The 22121-nt window shown below is 40.8% G+C and overlaps 1 protein-coding gene and 1 long non-coding RNA gene across 4 annotated transcripts in view; one reads left to right on the top strand and one right to left on the bottom strand.

The window, feature by feature from the left end:
• Nucleotides 1-22121, top strand: part of DOCK4 (dedicator of cytokinesis 4) — a 405529-nt gene that overhangs the window by 151369 nt on the left and 232039 nt on the right. For all 3 annotated transcript variants that reach the window (XM_032483672.1, XM_032483671.1, XM_032483673.1), the window contains exon 2: nucleotides 21920-22003. In XM_032483672.1, the coding sequence (XP_032339563.1) occupies nucleotides 21920-22003 (84 nt within the window). The remainder of the gene's footprint in view (nucleotides 1-21919; nucleotides 22004-22121) is intronic.
• LOC116664880 lies at nucleotides 504-21986 on the bottom strand. Its single transcript, XR_004321383.1, has 3 exons — nucleotides 21918-21986; nucleotides 10980-10982; nucleotides 504-516 (listed from the first exon to the last, which is right to left on the bottom strand). It is a non-coding gene; the product is annotated as an uncharacterized LOC116664880 (long non-coding RNA).

Genomic DNA, 22121 nt, shown 5'->3' on the forward strand with positions numbered 1-22121 from the left:
TGTGGCTGATGGAGAATAAAGGATGGCAAGAGAGGAGGTCCCAAAGTAAGGCAGGCAGGTGGCCCAGGCCACAGAGGAGGAGAACGTTATCTTAGCAGTTGTGGGGGCCACTGAAGGTTTTATGTGGGACAGACATGATCAGCTCAGTGTGGGGTAGGTTATGCTGACCTCAGAGTGGAGGGAGCATCAGAGGTGCTGAGGCAGGAGGCTGCATGAGGGAAGTCGAAGAAAGAAGTTTATTGTACTGGCAGAGGAGTTATCCTCTCCTAGGCTGGTCTGATAAGTAAGCACTGGGAACTGAGACAGAAAGGCCAAGAAATATCCAAAAGAGCTCCAATAAACAGTGTGTCGCAACCATCTACAATTTAGATCACATACTGAGTCTGGCTTTTTTTCAAGGTGAAGGGGACATAATTAGGTTTTTATTTACTCATTTCTTTCTTTTAATGGAGGTCCCAGGGATTGAACCCAGGACCTCATGCTTGCCGAGCATGCGCTTTACCACTGAGCTGTACCCTCCCCACCCCGGGTCTGTTTTTAATCCTTGTCTTCATCCATTGTGTCTCTGAGCTGGTGATCATTTCACACACACAGTAGAGATGAAAGCTCCTTGAGGGCTTAGGGAACTCAGTAAGGATAAGGTAGAAACAGCAGCTATTTTTTCTCCATCGCTGAATCCCTGGCACCCAACATGGAGCCGGCATGTGGTCCTGAGTGAATGTGGAGGCTTTGGCTTATGTCAGCACTGAGAAGACATCTGCACTATCATCAGTGTCACTAAATACTTTAGTTTGGTCTTCAACATTTCTGTTGATTAGTGCTTTCTCATTGGCCAGCTGTGTTATGCGAACCAAGTTTCTAAACTTGGAGATTTATTTATTTTGTAAACGTGTTTAGTAGCATGAAATACTGAAGAAGGAGTTGTATCCTTTCACTAATTTTGTGAGAGATTTTGTATGACTTTGCTAATTTTACATTATACATGGCTAAGAATACAGGCCTTGATGGTGGCACTGTTCAGAAGAACAAAATATATGAAAATAACCAATGTCCACATACGGTGGTGTTATTTTGAGCAGAGGCGTGACACACTCTGTCTTAAGTTTTTGAAGGATTGGGCTGCTCTGTAGAGAATTGACTGTTTGAAAGACAAGGTTTTGGAAGCAGGGAGAGCTTTTGGAGGTGAATGCCAAAATCCAGGTTAGTGATGATGGTGGTTTGACCAGGTGGGCATTGGTGGGGAATGTAAGAACTATCAGACTCTAGATAGACTTTCCAAGCAGGGGGCAGGGTTTGTTGATGGGTTGGTTAAAGGATGTAAGAGAAGGGAGTCAAGAATGATTCGTAGGTTTGGATATGAGCTGCTGGAAAAGATTCAGTGCATTTCCTGAGATGGATGGCCGAAAGTAGGATGGATTTTGGATTGTGGAGTCAGGTAGTGTGGGAAAGAGAGATGAAGAGTTGAATTTAATGGAGAAATCAAGCAGAAAGCTGAATATACTAATCTGGGATTCAAGGGAGAGTTCCCAGCTAGATATATCACTTGGGGAATCATCTGCATTTAGATGATGTTTAAAGCCAGGAGGCTGCAGAAGATCTCTTGAAACATTTGGATTATATTCTCATTAAGTTTTTAAGGCAAGTTGATTATTTTTATGAAGTTATTTTATGAGAAAATTAAAAGCATTGTGTCCTTGATAGCATGTGTTTTAGAAGATTCGCACATAAGTAATCTTCCTTGAAGATGAACCAATGTGCACATGAGAAACATTTTCTTGCCTCTGAAAGGCATCAGCAAGGCAGTTTAGGAAGGAAAGCTGTTGACCAGCATATGGTTGCCAAGTCAAGGGAAAGAACCACTTTGATGTGCTGGTATCACTCGATCTTCAGGCTAGCATTTAGCAACATTAAATATCTACGTTTGATTTTGTAATACCATGAAAAGAGCTAAAAGGTAAATTAAAGAAGTCCGTCTTTGAGAATTATTTCTGTTAACTCCTCAAAGACATATGATGAATTGACAAGTTGAAGATTTTCTTTGTGGACTTTCAAGTTGCAGAAATAATGCTGCACAAGTTATATACTAGCACCACTCTGGGGATGGAGTACAGAGTGCCTGTCTCTCTTTTATTAGTAATCTAGAGGTTGGATTCCAGGGACAGAATTTAGTGGGGAGAAAAACACTTCATCATTACTGATTTTAAAGATTGTAAGCACAATGACCTAAAACCTCTGTTCTCTGATGGAGAAGACATGATGTTATGTAATATTGTAATTTCTTACCGAGGTTTTACCCCAGAAGAAGCAGATAACACGTCTTTATGAGTCAGAAGTGCAGCTTCGCCTCATATCATGCTTGGTTTTCTTAGATGCTCTTGACAACTAGAATGGAAGTAAACACCATATCTGAAGGGAGAGAACAGAGGCCCGAGCAAAGTGCCCTGTGTTAACTGGGCATCAAGTACAAGTCAGCTTCAGGGCTTCTATTTCTGCGTGCTTGCCTGGAAATCCTGTCACGAAGGCGCCTTGGAAAAGTCTTCTGTTTGATAGAAGTTGTCCTTTATTTCTGGGGCAATTTGTGGACTGTTAGCTTCGAGAACTTAGTAGAAAATTATAGCCAGTAAGTTACAGAGGTTGGAAATGAAGGGAATAAACATTTTCTCAGGGAAACATCCGTCAATGAGAACTACTTGCCAGGTGATTGTAGTAGTGGTCGTAGAAGAGGTCACATAGACTGACTGCCCAGGTAAACCGGTTGCTCTGCTGAATGCCTTCCACGTTCTCCGTGGACTCATTCTAGCCTCACGTAACCCTGTGAGGAAGATACTATTATCACTTCACTTTTTTTTTGAGGAAACTGAGGCACAGCAAGATTAATGGCTTGCTCGAGGGTACTCATAAGGAGCAGAAATGGGTTATGAACTCACCTATACAGGAGTCAGAATGATGCTCTTCACCATGGCTGTGCTACCTGTTTCTCCTCGTGAGCAGCAGTTACCACAGCTGGGACATCAGCCAACTCAGGTTTGAACTCTCCTGGGTACCACTTTCAAGCTTTGTGACCTTCAGTAAATGACTTCACTTGTCTAAGCCCAGCTTTCCTCCTCTGTAAGATACAGATAGAAGTACTGACTGCAGAGAGTTGCTGAGAGGAGTAATTGTAATACATTTGTGGATGCTCCTGGCTCAGTACCTAGAGCGGTGGCCAAGTGGTGGTAGGTCTTTAATAAACGTGTACTGAGCGGGTGATTAGAATGAGGTAAGCACATGCCATTGCATCCTCTGGGGGAAACCCAGGTGGGGACAGAGGAGAGATGCATATGAAGAGGGAAAGGTAAAACTTTCCATTCTAAGTGTTTCTCACACCATTGTGATACAGACTAGCACTGAATAAAATGTGTCCCTGCTAACTGCTAGTGGTCTTTCTCAGCTTACCATTTTGACATTAATTAGCATAAATGATCAAACACATATTTTATAAAAAAAGCATTTTAGATGCCCTTAACATGATGTTGGGTTTTCTGGAGATTGTCCCAGGTGCTTGCCCTGTAGTCTGCAGGTAGTGGGGACCAACTGGCTTATTCAAACCAGGGAGTTAGGGAGAAGGCGCTCGGCAGGGCACTTGTAAGAAAGCCACGGTCTGCTTGCTGATAGTCAGGTTTGGCAGATAGGAATGGTTTGGGAATCGTCTGAGGATATATTAGACTAGAACTCTCTGTGCAGTAAGTAAATTAAAAGACAGATTTTAAAGAAGCTGTTAAAAGATGTGGGAAAATTCACTTACTGAGTAGATTTGGGCGAATTTATGGAAATGATGATGAGATCCTTTGTGGATGATATAAAATGCTTAAGCGGACTCTCAGACTCATGGAGTTGGATTAGTCTAACTTGCCTGTTGGAAGATACTACACTTCCTCCTGGACCGCCAGTAGTCTAGGGAGTTTTTATTCAGTTCATGCAGGAGAACTGGATACGAAATTCATGCACTACTTCTTTCCTTTTCTAAGCTAGTCAAAGGATTAACAGGATTAATTTTTTGCTTATTTTTCATTTGTATCTGCCCTTTTTCTTCACTTAGGTATCCATCCTTTGAGGAAGGTACCTGGTCCTATGTATCTATAACATCTCTTGTCTCTGGGACTCACCTCACCTATATCCAATATGGCCAAGAACTAACAAGTAATTTTCTGAACAAACAGAATAGATTAGCTGAAGTCCATGCCCTAAAGCTCATGATACTCATTCTAGCAGTTTATTGATTGTTTTTCTGTGTTTAAATCTGAAGGACTGACTTCTGGACCAAAATAATTTAGAGGAGAAAAATTACCATGGCTTTGGGTATTAGCCCTTGCCCTCTGTGTCCTCTCTGTGTTTGTCTCCCAGCACGGGTAGGACATGGTAATGGATCATTTCCCAACATCACTTGACCCCCACCTTAGGTCTGGCTGGTGCTGTTGACCATTCAGCACTCAGCTTGTGGTCTCCATCCAGCGCGGGCTCTGGGCTGTTGACTCCACAGCTCTGCAGACCTAGCAGGAATGTGATTCTGTGTTCTCAGCTGCCTTCTGCTGCCCTCTGGAGAGGGAGAGACTGTCGTGAGGGGAGGGAGAGAGGGTTACCTTATTCAGACCCAACTCATTAACTGTACTGGGCTGCCATTTCTTCTCTACTTGGGCTACTGTTCTTATTGAGGTCCTGCCCAAAGTGCCACAGAGCAGGGAGCACAGACCGCTTTGCTTTGGAATTTCCAAACTCTACCAGGGACTCTGTTCAGCCTTTCTCTCCATCCTGGGTCCTGGCCCCCATCGGATACCAAGCAGGCACACCGCTTGTATACAACCCTCTGGATCACCTCTTTCTTCCCCCCTTCCCCTTCTCTCCCTTTCTAGACTGGTAGAGATTTTCTCCTTCCCATGTTGGGAAATCATTCTGCATCTTTCATGCTCTGCGGTTTATAGCAGAACTCTGAGTTCTCCAGATTCTCATCTGGATATTTAAAGGATAGCCTTAGGAATTTAGAAAACACTTCCCCCAGTAAAGCCAGGTTCTCATTAATGAAGGCCTTGGCAAATGGAAGCCTTGACTTTCACAACTGTTGACTGGGAAGTGAGCCATGCCTGTTTGGGAAGTGGAAGACTGAGCATGTCTCCCTCGTTTTGTTGTCCCCCTGAAACAATGCAACTACCTCAGTGGGAGGAGGGCTGAGGAGCGCAGGAAATGACTGGAAATGAAAAATGCAAATGATAATGTGTAAACAGACTGTCCAGCTAGAGAATCAAGTGTGGCCTGGTAAATCTAAGAATCCTCCTCCCAAATTTCCTGATGTTGAAACTTCCTGATGACAGGGTTCTGTTGAGTAGCGGGAGTGGCAAGTGGAGAGGGCAGAAATATAGAGTGAGGGATATTCTTTTTTGATTAAATGAGTTGATTCCAAATTGTTACAACTACCCTATTTTCTAGACCCTAAAGTCTTTAGGACCGAATCTCTAGAAATAGTGTTCATCTAAAGCCTTGCCATTGGGGATAGGGCATAGCTCAGTGGTAGAGTGTGTGCTTGGCATGCACGAGGTCCTGGGTTCAAGCCCCAGTACTTCCATTAAAAATAAATAAATAAATAAACCTAATTACACCCCCACCCCAAACCCAAACCAAAGCCCTGCAGTTGTGACTAGTAGCTACCACACACTCTCATTGTTTCTAGCTCCCTGACTCACTTGCCCAGCTTTTGCTCAGTCATTCAGTTTCTTTCAAAAATTTTACTTGTGGACTACAAGTAGCTCTTTGGCATAGAAAACGAAATCAATTTCAGCCTTTTTTTTCTATTCCACATGATCTTATAAAGTCCTTGGGTTTAGGATACTGAAAGTTTCATCATTTAAGCCAAAGACTAGTTTTCAGGAAATGATTGACATCTACTCATTGTCCAAAAACAAATGTAAATCAGAAATTTAATTTCCATAAGGCCAGTAGGTGCAAGCTTTGGGCTAAATGAAGGTCATCAGGGATTCAAACTGAGATGGTTTTTTGCTTTTAACAAGCAGAAGGACCTGCCACAGCTAAGGAATTGAATGAAGCTGAACTTTTTCACCTTGGGGCTTTGAGATGCATGCAGGTTAAGTAGCTTGAGATAGGTTACTTCTAGCAGGACCCACTGGTCTTTGGAAAACTGACAGAATGATTTATGATTTCTACATATGTATCAGAAACTAAAAGAGGCTCGATTTTATGGCCAAGAAAGGAAAATTACTAGCTTGATGGAGGAAAGAAGAGGTGCATTTTAACTTACCTGTTTTGATAAGATTTTGGTTAATGTGTCCTGTTTGCGTACTGTGTTTGTCAGAGTTGGGGCAGGTGGTGGGGAGGAGGTAATTTAGAAACACGTATAACTTATCTGTCCACTGTGTGGCTTCAAATACAGTGTAGGAAAGTTTTCCCCTATGGCGTTTGGAATTTTTAACTGCCTAGTTACAAGTGTAAGTTGGAATTTCCTGGCATAAAATAACTTCGTCCTACAAATATCTCCTATGTAAACAAACAAAAAGTTGACCTTGTGAGCTGTAAATGTTTTTAGGAAGAACTCAAAGAAAAATGCAGACTTTTTTTCTTAACTGTGTTCACTAGTAGGCAGATCTGCTGCTCGAGATTAATTGAAAACGTTGAAGAGAAAATGCACAGATGTTTATTGCACAAAAGACCCTTAAAACTCAATGATTGAAAAATCTTTGAAGAAGTATCTTAATGTTTTGCTAATATTTTACTCAACCATAAGCTGTTATTGGGAGACATGGCAGGAATATTTATTTGTTTACTTATTTATGTTGTTATATTTGAATTTTACAAGAGGTTGATAAATTCAGGGTTTTTAAGCATATTATTATGAGGTCTTTGTAGCCTATAGTCAGTTTTTTGATCCATTCATTTATATTTAGAAATAGCTGAATTATTCATTTATATAGAGGAATATATAGCTTTTAACTTAAAGAATTCACTACATTTCCCTAAGTTTACTGTTAATAGTGGAACTTTTAATAAATTGTCAATGCTTTATAAAGCATAACTATGTAGCTGTTACCAGAGGCTATAAAACAAGATACTTTAAATTATAGTCATGAATAAAAAAAGAAATAGCCACATTTTCTTATGTGTCCTTTTCATAGAGATGTAATTTCTTCTAGTGATGCTTTAGGAATTTGACCTCCTCATTCTTCTTTTTGTTAAATGGCATTACTTTAAATTCCCACACACCTGTGGAAGAATCCATCCTATTTTTAATTTAATTTTTTTTTTCACATTGAGGTGATTTTGGGGAATTTGAGATTATCTTCCATAAAAAGGATTCTGGGTTGTTTGAAATTTTTTTTTCTCTTTTTAATCTTACCATCTTTGGGCACTTGTTATTCCACTCTGTGTTGGGTAGAATATTAAAGGCACTCACTTTGTACATAACCCCAAAGGGCATTCACATTGTCAGATTTAGTTCATGAACAGACTGAGTCACCTCCAGTGATGGCTCAGAAAAAGAAAAACAAATGCAAAATTATCCTTCAAACCAGAGAATTGCAATAGATGGATTGTTCCTAATTAACATATTGTGAAACAAATGACCGGGTTTGGCCCTCACACCAGACCTGTTGTCTGCTATTGAAGATATTTTGGAAAACTTATCTAATTTCTTTGGCAAATTTCATTGTAGAGGGAGGGAAAGGACAAATATTTACAAAAAAATTTAACCCTAGCCCCCCAAAAACAAAGTATGTTGGGGTAGTCTTTGAAAGTTTCTTTTAAATAGTGCAGCATTTTGCTCACGAAGAAATCAGATTTCAATTACTGTAGACAACATCTGGGGTCAATAGTTAGCTGTCCTTACTGAAATTTACAGTGAGAAGAAAGGTATGAGGATCAACTGCTTCATTAGTTTATAAAACTGGAAGAGGCGAAGAACAGAGGGCATGATCCCCAGGGGAACTTGGTGCCCTCTAAACACCCTGAGGAAGGAGTTAAAAGTTCATGTATGATTGATAAGTGCTGAGTCAGTAATGTTCATTTTTGTCCTGGTTCCCTCATTTGGCACTGACGGCTTCATGAGTTTTGCCTTAAATTGTCATTAAAAATCCCAGTGATAAACTAGCATGTCTTTTCTTACTATCTTTTAATTTTAAAAATAGTCATCGAGGGGAAGCAGAAAGGCTTCATCGAAGATTTATAAAGTGGAAATAACAGGGTTCGATGAACTTCCTGGATTGTATAAGCCACATGAATACCAGGTTTGTAGATACTCTGTGTCTAATGATTATTCCTATAAAGTCCTTGCAGACCTAACACATGGTAAGAATAAAGAATGGCTGCGCTGGGCCCCTGCCAGATTCCAGAGGACATGGGGGTTCATTCCCTCAGGCCCTATCGGTCAGAAAGCTACTGGGTCTACCCTGGGGATTGGGGTGAGAGTGAGGTTGAGGTGTTACGGAAACGACAGGCCAGTCAAGAAACAAGCACCACTCAGAGGGTTGGAGTACTCAGATGTATTACTCCAGTGGGCTCAGAGGGGCTTCTGCTCTGAAGCTCTGAGCACCTCCAAGACGTGCGCATGAGGTTTTATAGGGTAAAGTACAAGCTTGGGGTATTCGGCCAATAGGCATGGAACAGCTTTAGCAGCATTATCATCACAAAAGTGGAGGTGGGGAGGCAGCAAACCAACATTCCAAAGCCAGATATGTATCTTTGAAAATCCAGCTGGCTAGCAAAAAAACATAAACAGCAAACCAACACTAATTAACTTAGATTTACAAGTTAGTCCAGCAGAACTCAGATCAGTATTCCAATACTTAGACTTGTGAGTTATCTTGTTAGCCCAGCCCAGCCTCTCCTTCACATTCCTAGACCTGTGAGTTATCTTGTTAGACCAGCCTGGTTTTTCCTTCACAGAGGGAGGTGTTCTGATACAACCATATTTCCCTGGGGAAAAGGAAAAGACGAAAGAAAATCAAGATGTTCGTAATTGCACAGTCTGTACTGGGGACACTAAGTGGTGTGGATGGATCACCAGGTGGTGGCAAAGTTGAGATGTGGTGCCCTCTCCAGGACTGGGGTTCTCTAGGAGACCAGGATGAGAAACATGGTGTTTGAAAGGAGTTAGCTCAGGCCCATCGTCTTTCTCATTTGCCAGGACCTCTCCACCTTTGCTGTTGTACACCTCCCCTACTGTAAGTCCCTCCCATCCCCTCATTTTCACTGCATGTGAAATTCCTGTTTCAGCTGGTTAATCAGTCAAGTAGACTATTACGTGGTAGCTTGAGAGTCTAGTCATTCTAAGTAACTAACAATAAAATTTGCAAAACGTTAATCACTTGCAAGTTAGAGACTGACTCTAGTTTGCAGTCAATATTTTATTTTAAGTAAGATTTTTTATAATCAATTCTAATACAGTATGCAACAGAATTAGTAACTTAAGAGCTGTTGTGAACATCAGTAAAACCTAAGACTTCACTTAAATATTGGTATCATTGTACAAAATTATTAGGAAGGTGCACTATTCAGGATTCTCCAGAGAAACAGAACCAATATGATGGATATGGAAATATATATATATATATATGATTTATTATAAGAATTGGCTCATATGATTATAGTAGCAGAGAAGTCCCATGATGCAAGTTGGAGACCCAGGAAAGCCATTGATGTGATTCTGAGAACTGGTGGGTCGATGATTTAAGTCCTAGTCCAGAGCAAGGGAAGACTGACATCCCACAGCTCACACAGGTAGAGAGATCAAATTCCTCCTCCTACCTTTTTGTTCTGTTCGGGCCTTCCTGATGGGGTGATGCTCACCCACATTGGGGAGGGTCACCTGCTTTGCTTAGTCCACTGATTCAAATGCTAATCTCTTCCAGAAATACCCTCCCAGGCATACCCAGAAATAATGTTTAATCTGGGCCCCCTGTGTCCTAGTCAAGTTGACACATAAAATTAGTCATTACAGAAGACTAGATTCCTTCCATGAAATAAAAGAAATTGAAAATTTTACCACAATACCCTTATCAGTGACCCATAAGTGCAGTAAAAAAAAAAAAAAGAAGGACTTAATTCAGATCTGCAGATGGTTATAGTTAGTGACAAGACTCATTCAGGCTTTCTTGAAAATGTTGGCTGAAACAGTTCAAAAGCTATCTTTCACCAAACACACAAATATTTCCTTTGGTTAAGAAAGTAGTATTTAAGAGGCCAAGTAGTACACTGAAAATTAAGCAAAAATGTCAGTTCTGTTCAATTTCTGAAACAAATGAGATGTTAAAGTTGAGGTTTTATTTTGTTTGATATGATGAGTATAAGTCATCTCGAGGACACCTATGGTAGTAGTGATCTTAATTTTATGCTTTATGCTTAAAAAAATCAAGACTAAAGTCAGGATATTGTGCCAGCTTCCAAAAGGACCCACTGCAGGTTTTGACTATAATTGAAATAAGCCAGCTGTGTTTGGATAACTCTAAAAAAAAAATCAGAGTTAAATTTGCTTAGGTTGCTGGCAAGAATCATCAATGGATGCTATCAAGTGTGATGAAAAAATGGTATATATGTCCTCATAAGATACTCGTTAATTATGAAGAAAAAGTAGTAACTCTACATGGAGAAACCACCTTAAGTAGGTGATCAAAATTAACATCACCAGCAATGAGACACATTGCCATTATTTATCTTCTGATAAGGTACACCGAGCAGGTACACATCATCATGTCTGTGGTGTTCCTGCCAAAATTACATATCCTATATTTAATCATGAGGAAACATCAGACAAAACTAAATTTAGAGACATTCCGAAAAATAACTGGACAGTATTCTTAAAAGCATCAAGGTCATGAAAGAAAAACAGAACCTGTCAAGTGAAAGGAGACTAAGGAAACAGAACAGCAGAGTATAATGTGGAATCCTGGACTGGATCTTTAACTGGAATGACATTGGTTGGGCAATTGGTGAAATTTGCATACGATCTGTAGAATAGTTAAGAATATGGCATCAATGTTAATTTCCTGGCGTTGATAAATGTACTTTATTTAATATCTTAACATTTGCTGAAGCTAACTTAAGGGTGAAACAATTTTTATAAGTTTTTTATAAATCTGAAATTATTTCAACATTAAAAGTTAAAGAAATGGACTTAATTTTTTTCCTCTCGTAAGAATGATAAGTTTGTCAGTTTTGTGTATACATTGAAAAATCACTGGGGATACAAAATTCAGAGCTGTGTTTTGTAGGAACCAAAAGATGCAGGAAACAGTCTTTCTCTTGACTTATGAACTAGATGAAACAGGTGCAGAGTGCTCCCTTCACCATTGTATTTCCCGTGCCTCCCACAGTGCTGGTGCATAGAAGGTGGGTGAATCGGTGCACTGTACCCATTGTACATTCCATCGGTATTTATTGAGTATCCATGAGGTGGTGCTGAGAACATAAAGGGCCCTCCAGCCTAGAGATGCTTGGTGTGCTAAGTGTTAGAGGGATGTAAATGGAAGGGGTACTGTGGAGTGGGGAAGGCTTGAGTTGTTTTGAAGAATACCCCGTGGGAAAGGGCAGGAAGGGAACCTGAGTAGAGGGCAAGGCATTTGCAGCATTTGCTAAAGCCCAGGTCAGGTCACAGGTTCAGTGTGACTATTGAATGTGGTTTGTAAAGGCTGTGATTAGGAAAGTGAGCAGGAGCCAGATTTTGAGAGACCTTTGAACTTTGTTCCATGTCTCCATTGAGCTCTTCACTGGCTCCCCATATTCTGGAGAAATTGTTTTTGACTGGTTTTCAGTAGTCAAAACCAGTTCCAACTGGTGTTGGTTCACAGTTGGAAATTGGCTTAGTCCTCAGAGTGGGAGAGGGAGTAATAAATAGAATGTAGGGTTTGATTCTCTTCAGACGGAAGTTATGTAGTTTGTAAGTAATATCCTAGCACACCTCTTGAGAGATGAGCATTGGGAATGGAAGTCAGAATTGAAGTTGGAAAAAGAAAAGCGTCTGGAGGAAGAAGTAGAAGCATGAGTGTTTACTGTGGGGGGAAGATGAATGATCAGATGAGGCAGGACTGAGTATGAGGTTGGAGACAACATGAGAAGAGGCTGTGAGAGCAAGCTGGCCTCTCCCCATTGGGGGCAACCTGTGATTCTGGCTGGACCCAGGTGGACCACTTCAGTCTCCTGTGCTGTTTGTGACTTTGCATTATTTAGTACCTGGAGAGAGAAATCAGAACAAAACACAGATGGACATAACAGATTTTTTTTTTCTCTCTTTTCCCTTATAGCAATACACTAAGGAAAAAAAGTCAGGAAACTTAATCTTGCATTTCAAAAATTCTCTTAAATAGTATAATTTTATTATGAACCATCCTACGTTGGAAAAAAGGATATATATTTTATATACATAAATTTTATATATAAATCTTTTAGACTAGATATTTGGTGATAGATTTAATAGGTTTGCTTGGGAAATAGTATTTTACTTTTTAGTGAATATTTTTCCCTTGGATCATGAGGAAGGCAATGATTATTTTCCATGACTTCATTCCACTTTGTGACATGAAGTCTGTGCTGTCATTTTCTCCCAATGTTGTCTAGTATCCCTCAGACAAATAAATAGTCTTTGGCAGAATGAGTATTAAAAGCTGAGTCTCCTTGCCTTCCTATCTCTGCCTTAGCATTTTAGGAAAATCCCTTTGTTACTTATCTGTCTCATTTGCCAAGGACTTTTTTCTGTTTCATCAAAAAAAAAAAAAAAGCGCAATTGTATCAGCTTTTTATTTCCACCTGGAGCAGTTGAACCTGAATCTGTCTAAGTTTAACTCATTAATATCAATTTCCAAGAACCCATAATAACAAAACAGACCAAGGGTTTTTGACCTATGATTGTAAATAGAAACCTTGTTTTTGCCCATGACAGATTCAGATCCAGCCTCCAAATTTCCAGTCAGCCTTGATGATGAAAAAAATGATACCTTATATTTACTTACGTTTCTAGGCTTACAAATTCAGTTCTCAGACTGTGTTTGAGCCTCATGACATCTCTATGAGGTCGGGAGGCGGGTGATGTCATCCTGCCTGCACACGGAGGGACTAAGGACCACGTGGTTCATTAAGTAATGGAGCAGAGCCCCAGGCCTCCATCTCCCTGTTGAATATTATCTCCCTTTCCTAAGTGCTGGGATACTTCTGAGATAATTGTTTAAACTCTGTCACTTCCAAGATGCTCTTCTTGGCAGGCAGTCAGCCCAAACCATAACCTTTCCTATCATATGAAGTTGTTTTTAAAAGTACTGATCCATGTATGCAGTCCTCATTTCAAAGTTTTACTGTTTGACCTTCAGTTGTTCTTGGAGCCACTTAGGAAAGTGCCTTTGCATTTGTAACATTAAAACCAAGGTGAAGAGTGTATTTATGACTCTTTGGGGAATAAAACTGGTTCATTTACTGCCACAGTAACAATGTTTTCAAATAAATCTTAATGTGCAACAATTCCCTCCTGATGTTAATTCAGTCCCTTGTTGGCCTCTTTTTCTCTTTCTCAAATGGGAATGAAAACACCTTCATCACAGAAGATCAGAATTAATAAAGAACTTAGCAAAACCACAAGATAGTAATGCAACAATGCTACTTTCCTTCTCCCTTGCAAATGGACCTGGTAAGAAGCAAATTCTGACTGGCTGAAGCTGTAAGCTCAGAGCAAGTTGGGCTGTCCAGAAAGTGGACTCTGAGATGGAGATTGGCTTGCAGGATGTTTATCAGGGAGTGTTCTTGAGTGTCACACAGTGGAAGGGAGGGGAAAGAAGCAGGACTAGCCGGAGGGAGCAGTTGACCTGTGATGCCAGCCCAGTGACAGCTTAGTCACTTCAGCTGGAGTGGCCTTCAGGGTTGTGCCCAGTTGTCACGAGAGGCTCTGGTCCCTGACCTCCTGCCCCATCAGTCACTGGAAGCAGGCCACCCTGGGGGGAGGACATGGCCTTGGGCAAAGCAGCTCCAGCTGAGACCACCCCAGAAGGCTGCCCTTCGGCTGCCTGCTCTAACTTTCTGAAGAGGGGTCTTGTTGTTGTCACATCCACCACCATAATTTATGGTTCCCTTGGGTCCCAACGGCTGTGGTTCAAGCAGAGTGAAGTTCTGCAGTGGGTAGAAGTGTCCTCTTAACAGTCAAGGACAGCGGCATGTTTTCAGGTCATACTTTGTAAAATGTCAGACACATTTTATTCAGGCCGCTTCTGATTTTTCAAAGTCACTTAGGCTGAGGGAGTTGTGTGACTTATCTCAAGGGCTGACCATAGTAACTGTGGCATAGGAATGAAGTCCTGTTTGAAAGTGGGCATGTGTCTGTCCCTTGCAGGCTGCCTGCAAGGCGTGGGAGGCCTTTGTTGTCCGTTACCAGAGTGGAGGCAGATCTCAAATGCCTGACAAGTCTGAGGATGAGAAGATGGAGCAGGGCATTTCTTTGATTTTCCTAGCAAGTTCATTTTCAGCATCAAAGCAGAGTACAGGAGCTGGTACCCACTCTCACCCTTCCACACTTCCTTTGATTTTTTCTTTTCAATCTTTCTGGACCACCTGCTCCCATGGTCCTGCTGTCATACTGATAGCCAGCTGGTTGTCCCTCCAAGTTCGGAATGACCACTTTGCTTTTAACTTCATCTCATGGAGGGGAAAGATGGAAGGGGGTACAAGAGAAAGATAGTTCCTTCCTGCTCTAATACCAAGAGAAATCTCCACATGACTTCTGTTCTGTCTTCCCTCAGGCCCTATCCAGACAGCTATGAAAAAGGTAGTGTCTTTGATCAGACTATTAGCTTGGTTTTTCCCCCACCATATTTTATCTTTCCCTACAGGAGAATTGTGTGCATGTGCAGAGGAGATGATCCCTTGTCCTCTTTCCACAGTGCACTATTTTATGAAATAAATCCCTGAAAAGAACTTAGTTCTCCTTAATCCTTTTTCCCTTTTCATTGTTTCCTCCAACTCTTATCCAGAAAAAAATCCTCTTATCCTTCAAAAATTCTACCTTTTTCTCCCCTTTTTTCCATTTATGCCCCACCCCCCCACAATGATACATGTAAAAGCTGATAAACCTAAATGACCTAAATGTAGTTACATCCATGGCTAACCAGAGCCAAATAGACAGTGTAACATGAACACAGACATAGGAAAGAACCAATTTTAAATGTCCATTGAGAAACGGAGTTCCTTTACAATGCCTTGCTTCCTCTCTGCCTCCTCAGTGTCATTGCCATGCTTCAAGTACCAGCATTCAGAATTTTACAGCGGCTCCCATGAAAATGTTTATTTAATTTCTGGTGCAGTCATAGCTCATTTCTGTTGCAACAGACAGCAGTCTTATTTCTTACATTAAATGGGATGACATGGGATAATCTCAGAACTTGAGCACCATGGCATCGTGTTCTGTGTTGTAAATAGTCTGCTCACAACTGACCTTTCAGACCACAGCCTGTTCATGAGCTGGAGATCCTTTCATCAGAAAGATGAAGCCAAAGCTCCGACTTTGAGAGATGAGTTTCCTTCCTTTGTGTCACAGGGGACAAAGTATTTTCATTATTATTTTTTCTACATTATGTTCCATTCATCTTAGATTGTCAGCCCTTAAAGGGCAAGGGCAGCGTTTGCCAGCTTGAATTGAATCCTGGTGCACAGCATCATTGTATAGTATTTTGACCATGATGGTGAGGAATATGTTATCATCTGCGATGTAGAGCTACATGATTGACTTATAATAGTTCTTTAGATTTGTTTCTGTTTTTGCTTTTGAAAGGTACAGAACTCTGGGATTGAGTTCCGATGTAGAGCTACATGATTGACTTATAATAGTTCTTTAGATTTGTTTCTGGTTTTGCTTTTGAAAGGTGCAGAACTCTGGGATTGAGTTTCTATGTGCCAAGTTTAAAAGTTAAAAAAAAAAACAACTGGTTCTTTGCATGAGCAAAGTATCATTGAAATTGAGAAATGAGTCCCAACTTCATAACACAATTTTGCTTTTTTTCACTGTCTTTATAGAAAATACTTGTGAGCTATATATGAAAATGTTTCTTACAGCTATTTAATTTTTAATAAACTGGCAATAGGTACTAAGCTGAAATCATTTTGTGAAGGAATAATAAGTGATAAAAGGCAGTGTTTATGATACAGCTTTCAAGATGGTAATATTATACCTTTAACACTTTCAGTTTATACATATTTTTAAAGGACTTGAATATAAGCGATGTTTATATGCATGTTTGCCAATCCAAATAAGTTTTTACATGGTAGCAAATGGGCAGAGATGAAGACAAGATCATTCAGTGGTTTTTATGTGCTGTTTAAAATTGTACTCTCAGGGCCCTTAGGGCTGAAACAGTAGTATTGGACCTCTATGAAGGGTTCATTCTCTATGGTCTTTTCTGTAGCTGTTAAAGTTGTTCAGTTTATAAGAAAATAAGCAAGAAAAGGAAATCCAGGGATCAAGACAATGTGTGGTCATGTTCAGTAAACCCTGATATTACTGGGGGGAAAATGCCCCTGAAAAGTGTACCATGAGAAAACGTTGGTATAAAGACAGAGCTGCTTTACAGTAAGTGGGGACAAGATGAATTCTCAACTATAGACTTGTTTCCTCCAAAAATGCTTGGAGGATCTTGAGGAGATTTCGTTGGAAAGTTGTATCCAAAATGGAATCTAGTAATAACATATGTTTCAAGTGCATTTGATGAACATGCAAATTGAGGTTTCATGAATGCCTGTGTTTTCTTTGAATCTTTGCTAATCCAGTTTTCATTACTTTATGACACATTACATGCTTCTACTAGTAAACATGAGCCAATCATGTTTTCAAATCTTTTGCCTAGAACTGCCTTCTCCTTTCAACATTTCTCTTTCATAACCTGAAGCATAAGTAGTCTAGCATTCATCCATCCATTCATGAATTTAATGGATTGCAAGGTAGAGTTACTTGTGAAATTCAGAGATTGGAAATGGCTTGCCATTTTAGAAGGTAAGGATCAAAGTCATGCCCTGAAATATATCCTGAAAAAGTCTTACTCTGCTATATGATCTGCAGTTTAATAACTTACTTTTAGATGCTTTAAGTTATGAGAGGTGCCCCTGACATTTTCTGAATCTATTAGAACCTGGGTACCATTTTTCACTGGCTTCATTCTTTCATTTCATGTGTTTGTTCATTCTCCATTCATGCACTAGCACATTCGTATGCTGGTTTATGGAAGATGAATTAGAAATAGTTCCAGTTCTCAAGTAGAAAGCCACAGATAAATAAAGTGCTAAGTATGTGATACCTTAAGTTGTGGTTAGATTGCCCTTGGAGCACAGATGAGAGAGTAATCGATTACATTTGGGTCCAAGAATGGGGAAAGGGAAGGAATCAGGAAATTGAAAGAGCTAACCTTGGAGCTAGACCTTAAACTAAGGCTACTTTGCAGCTCCCAGTGTAGAAGGGATGCGGAAGACAGCTCCCCACAAAGGGACAGATAGTATGGGTAAAGGTGCGGAGGCCTGCATACGAGAGCTTGGTGAGAATTTGGGTGTGGCATTGTGTGGAGAGTTAGGGGGGATGTGAGCCTGGAAAGATAGCAGGAGAGCAGTGGTGAAGGACCTTGCAGGAGATGCTGAGAGCAGGCTTTCCCTGCTACCTCATCAGATGCCTGTTGCTGGTGGGGACAGGTGTTCCTTTGTTCAGAACTTAGGCAGTGACTAAAACCAAAGCAAGGCTGGTTTGGGGACAGAGTTCTTCAGTTATGTATTATGTCGTGTCAGTGCTGAGCTGAAAGGCCTCTTCCACACTCAGAATTATATGCTGGCAGGGACCATTCATTTCACCTCATCGAGCTCCTTAGTTTTATAGAGGGGGCATCTGAAGGGCAATGAGGTTGAAGAACTTAATAGTTTGCCTTTAATAGTTATCAGATATTGTATAGCTGAAGAGTAAAGTCAGAATTCACCCACACAGACTTCTTGGATAAGAAATGCAATGATACACACTTAGGATCCAGACATCTTATCATCCCAGTTTTAAACAGATCCTCTGAAATTTGAGTTTTCACTCATCTTTGATAATCATTTGGTTCTTAGAACTTTCAGCATCCTCTTAAAATAGAATTGCCAATAATAAAGGACTCTGACTGCTTAAGACCAAAACACTTAATAGTAATGGTTCTGCCCCCATTCGTTCCCTCTGTTATTATTTACTGAGCTCAGATTGTGTGCCAGGCTCTGTACTGAGTCAGGTATACAGTGGGGAACTAAAACCAGACGAGTCCTTACATCCATGGACCTTATAGTCTGTTGCAAGGGACATCATTCAAAACTTAGACAAATTAGGGGGATGGTTGAGACGTATATGGTGTTACGAGTGTATGTGGTTGGGGTAAGGGGCTGTGAATCAAGGAAGGCTGATCACAGAAGCAACATTTCTGGGATGAATCTAACTTAACCTGGCAGGGAGGGAAAGGAACAGTGTTCCTTATAAGGGGTCCATCATGGGCAAAGTCCTGTGTGGGAGGGGATATAGCAGGGATGGTCTTTGTGACTGAAGTATAGAAAGTCAGACTTGAGAAGTACAGGGTGAAACCAGAGAGGAGGGCAGGACCTTCCAGGCTGTAGTACTGATTTTTCTGTTATTCTCAGAGCTTTGATATATTGAGCTGCAGGATGACATCATCGGGTATGCATTTAGAGAAAACCTCTCTAACTGCTGTATGAGAAATGGATGGGAGAGGAACCTGAGTAAATGGGCAGAGACCTACAAGGAGACTGCTGGAGAAGGCCAGGCAAGAGCTGGGGTAGTGTGGAGATGCTGAGAAAAAGATGGCTTTAAGAGGGAGATGCTTAAAAGATACGATCATTGGGATGTGGTCATGGATTCGATACATGGGTCAGGGGCATATGGATGACCCCTGAGTTTCTGGCATATATAGTCATTGGACACAGTGCTAACTTTCAACAGAATTGGGAGCAAAGGAAGAGGATCTGGTTTGGTGTCACGTAAGACTTCTATGAGCCAAATAGCAGCATGAAATAAGAGGATAACAACCTCATTAAGTTGTTGTCTGGTAAGGCATGATATATTTTTTTACCTTTTCCTTTAATACAAAAGAAGTTGAACCTAATAAAATTTTCCTGATGCTGCATATCCAAAAAACATTCAAGTACAAATGTGAAAGAATCAAAGGTAATGCTGGTGGCATCACGGATATTGTATTGAGGAAGGACAACCATGGAGACAGGGATCCTTCCTAGAGGGCTTTGCCGTGGCCCTGTTGAGAGATGCAGGGAAATCCACCAAGGGGTAACAAGATAAAGCAGGACTAACAGTGGAAGACTAACATTTTAGAATGGGTGATTGGGAGAGAGAAAACTGCTTGGATTTGGTTAGAGGCTGAGGGAAGATCATGAGTTGAAATGGAGGCATGGTAAGTTCTAGGTACTTAGACATCAAAATAGAGACATACAAGTTGAAAGTTTGTGTCAGAGGCTCAGGGCACAGATCAGGACTGGAGAGAGACTTGGCCGGTCACATGTCAACAGGAGGTTCTGGGAGTCTTAGAACTCTCTCCAAACAGTGAGAATGTATGTGGATAGAAGAAAAAAAGTATAGTTTAAACAGCCAAGGTATTTATCGAACAATCAGAATATAGCAGACAGGGTGGTAAGTTATTTCTGATAGGGGCCTTATTTAGTCCTCCACGCATGGCCTTTTGCAGTTTCTTTATTGTTACCCCTTTTGCCTGATGAGGTAATGGAGATTCTGAGAGGCTGGTATCTTGACCAAAGTCACACAGCTAATAGGTGGTAAGATCTGGGCTCAGACCCATGTCTCATGATGCCAAGGTTGGTGCTCTTCTCCTCCACCTAGTCTTTTTGACACCAACATTTAGGAAGAGGGCTAAGAAAAAGTCTACAGAAGAAGGCTGGAGGGTGTGAGAGAAGCCGTAGAAGATTCCAGAGAGGGATAGACTCCTGAAGGGTGATATGAATGTGGTCCCAGTGAGGGACAGAGCAGTTTCAGAACACAGTGAAGGGCTGAGGCATGAAGCCTGGTAAAGAAATGGAATTCATGAACAGTACTGCTGTATTCAAGAAGGTGATGAGGGGCAGGAGGGAGCAGCCTGCAGCAGGGGAGGTGTTCGTGGCGGCCTTGAGAGGTGCAGGGCATTGGTGAGTGGTGAGAGCTGTACACAGAACTGTGTGAGGTCACCCATGCACTCAGACCTCCGGGAGAAGCATCAACCCTACAGGGTTGTAAGTGAACCATGAGGCTTGTAAGTGGTTCATGAGCATAGAAAAGCAATTCTGGGAGCAAGCTTGCTTTGAAGTCTTTTAAATGGTACTCAAACTACTGTCTGTTCAGTTGTTGATCCCTTATAAGAAGAGGTCTCTGAAAGTTATTTAAAGTAATCTGTCAAGATATTCAGACCTGTGATTATTTTTCAAGCAAACATCTTCTAGGCCATCAACATGAGGTCATGTGGTATTTATGGTTATAGTTAGCAAATGACATCATGTATTAGTGCTTATCTAAAATGTTCTAACTCAGTTACTATGTAGTTAGTTTTATCCGTCTCATGTACTTTGGGTTATATTTTCTGTCCTGTGTTTGGATTTCTGCTGCTAATTTTGTTTTGAGATCATAAAAGTGCTTTAGACTCTTCTGAAAGCCCATTACTTACTGGCATGTTTTGAGTTTTGACAGATTCATGTATTCCTTCAGGCCTTTGAAATACATTCATAGCAGTAGCAATCATTTATTTTGGGGATGGGGGTTGTATCTAAATCTCACTATCTGAAAGAGAATTATGAAATTCACTACTAAAATTTGGGCTTTTAAGAATCATACAGTCAGAGCATTTACTGTCAGTTTTTTGTTTTTGTTTTGTTTTTTTGATGTGAATTGCAAGATGCTTTCAGCGTCTGTAGCATTTAATAGGAGATGTCTCTTCTCTTTTCATGTGTTGAAGTACATTTTCTTTATTTTCTATCCTCACCTCCTTTATGACTCAAGTGTTACTATCCCAGGGAGAATTACTATGCTTCATTCTCTGTCTAACCCCTCAAATTGCCTAGGGGTGGTTAATCTACACACACTTTCTCTCTGTTATTATATCCTGGGCCTGCCCAGCCCTGCAAAATGTTTCAGAAACCAATCAATCTGTAACCATTAGGTAAAGCTAAGTGTTAACTCCTCCCAGTCCACCCCCACCCCGACTCAGTCCAAATCCAAATGGTCTGAGAGCTAAGGCCTGTGGGAATGGTCATGGTGGCTGTGTGTTTAGACCTGGGGAGAGATCCTGGCATTACCATTGATTACTGCAGAAGCAGAAGACTGCTTTAACGCCTTACTGGGCTAGGCCCTAGGGGCATATTATGAGCAAATAGACGCAGTTCCTTCTCTTGAGGACCTGATTGTCTAGGGAAAAGAAATATCCTTCAAACAGCACAGCAGAAAGGTAAACCAACCTTATGAACGAGTAAGAAATATATTCCTCATTTATTATTGAACACGTACTTATTGAGTAACTGCTGTGGGGTTGGCACCGGGACGTGGAGTGATTATACAGCAGGCAGGAGAGGGACAGCTCCTTGCTACGCTCTTCAGACAATGCCGCTGTTCGTATGTGTTACCGGATAATGTTGTTGATATTCTGTCTACAATCTTAGTAAATTCCACATCTCTGAAATTCGTATTTGTAATACTTATTCAACCAGGAAGTTGGCAAAATACGTAAATTTAAAGGTTGTCTTTCTTCAAGAATGTGTAAATTAAAATCTGACAGTCTTTTCTAGCTATCAGTGTGTACTTCCTACCCACGTTCATGTTTCCTAGTCAATAACCTTTACTAGGAAGTGGTCTAACTGGCTATAACTGATGTGCTTATCTCCATATATTCTGTACCATTTCTTACAGTTATTGCCAGTTTTCGAGGAACTGTCCCATATGGCCTGTCATTGGAAATTGGAGATACAGTTCAGATCCTGGAGAAGTGTGATGGTAAGTTGGCTGCTGGTGATTGTTTGAGGTTGCATGAACCTCAAAAATTTATAAACTTTATGAGCTGTCCAATGTTGGGACAGCTCATAAAGTTTACAAATTCTGTCCATACTTCTGT

This window comes from Camelus ferus, chromosome 7 (assembly GCF_009834535.1).
Source record: "Camelus ferus isolate YT-003-E chromosome 7, BCGSAC_Cfer_1.0, whole genome shotgun sequence".
NCBI classification, from domain to species: Eukaryota; Metazoa; Chordata; class Mammalia; order Artiodactyla; family Camelidae; genus Camelus; species Camelus ferus.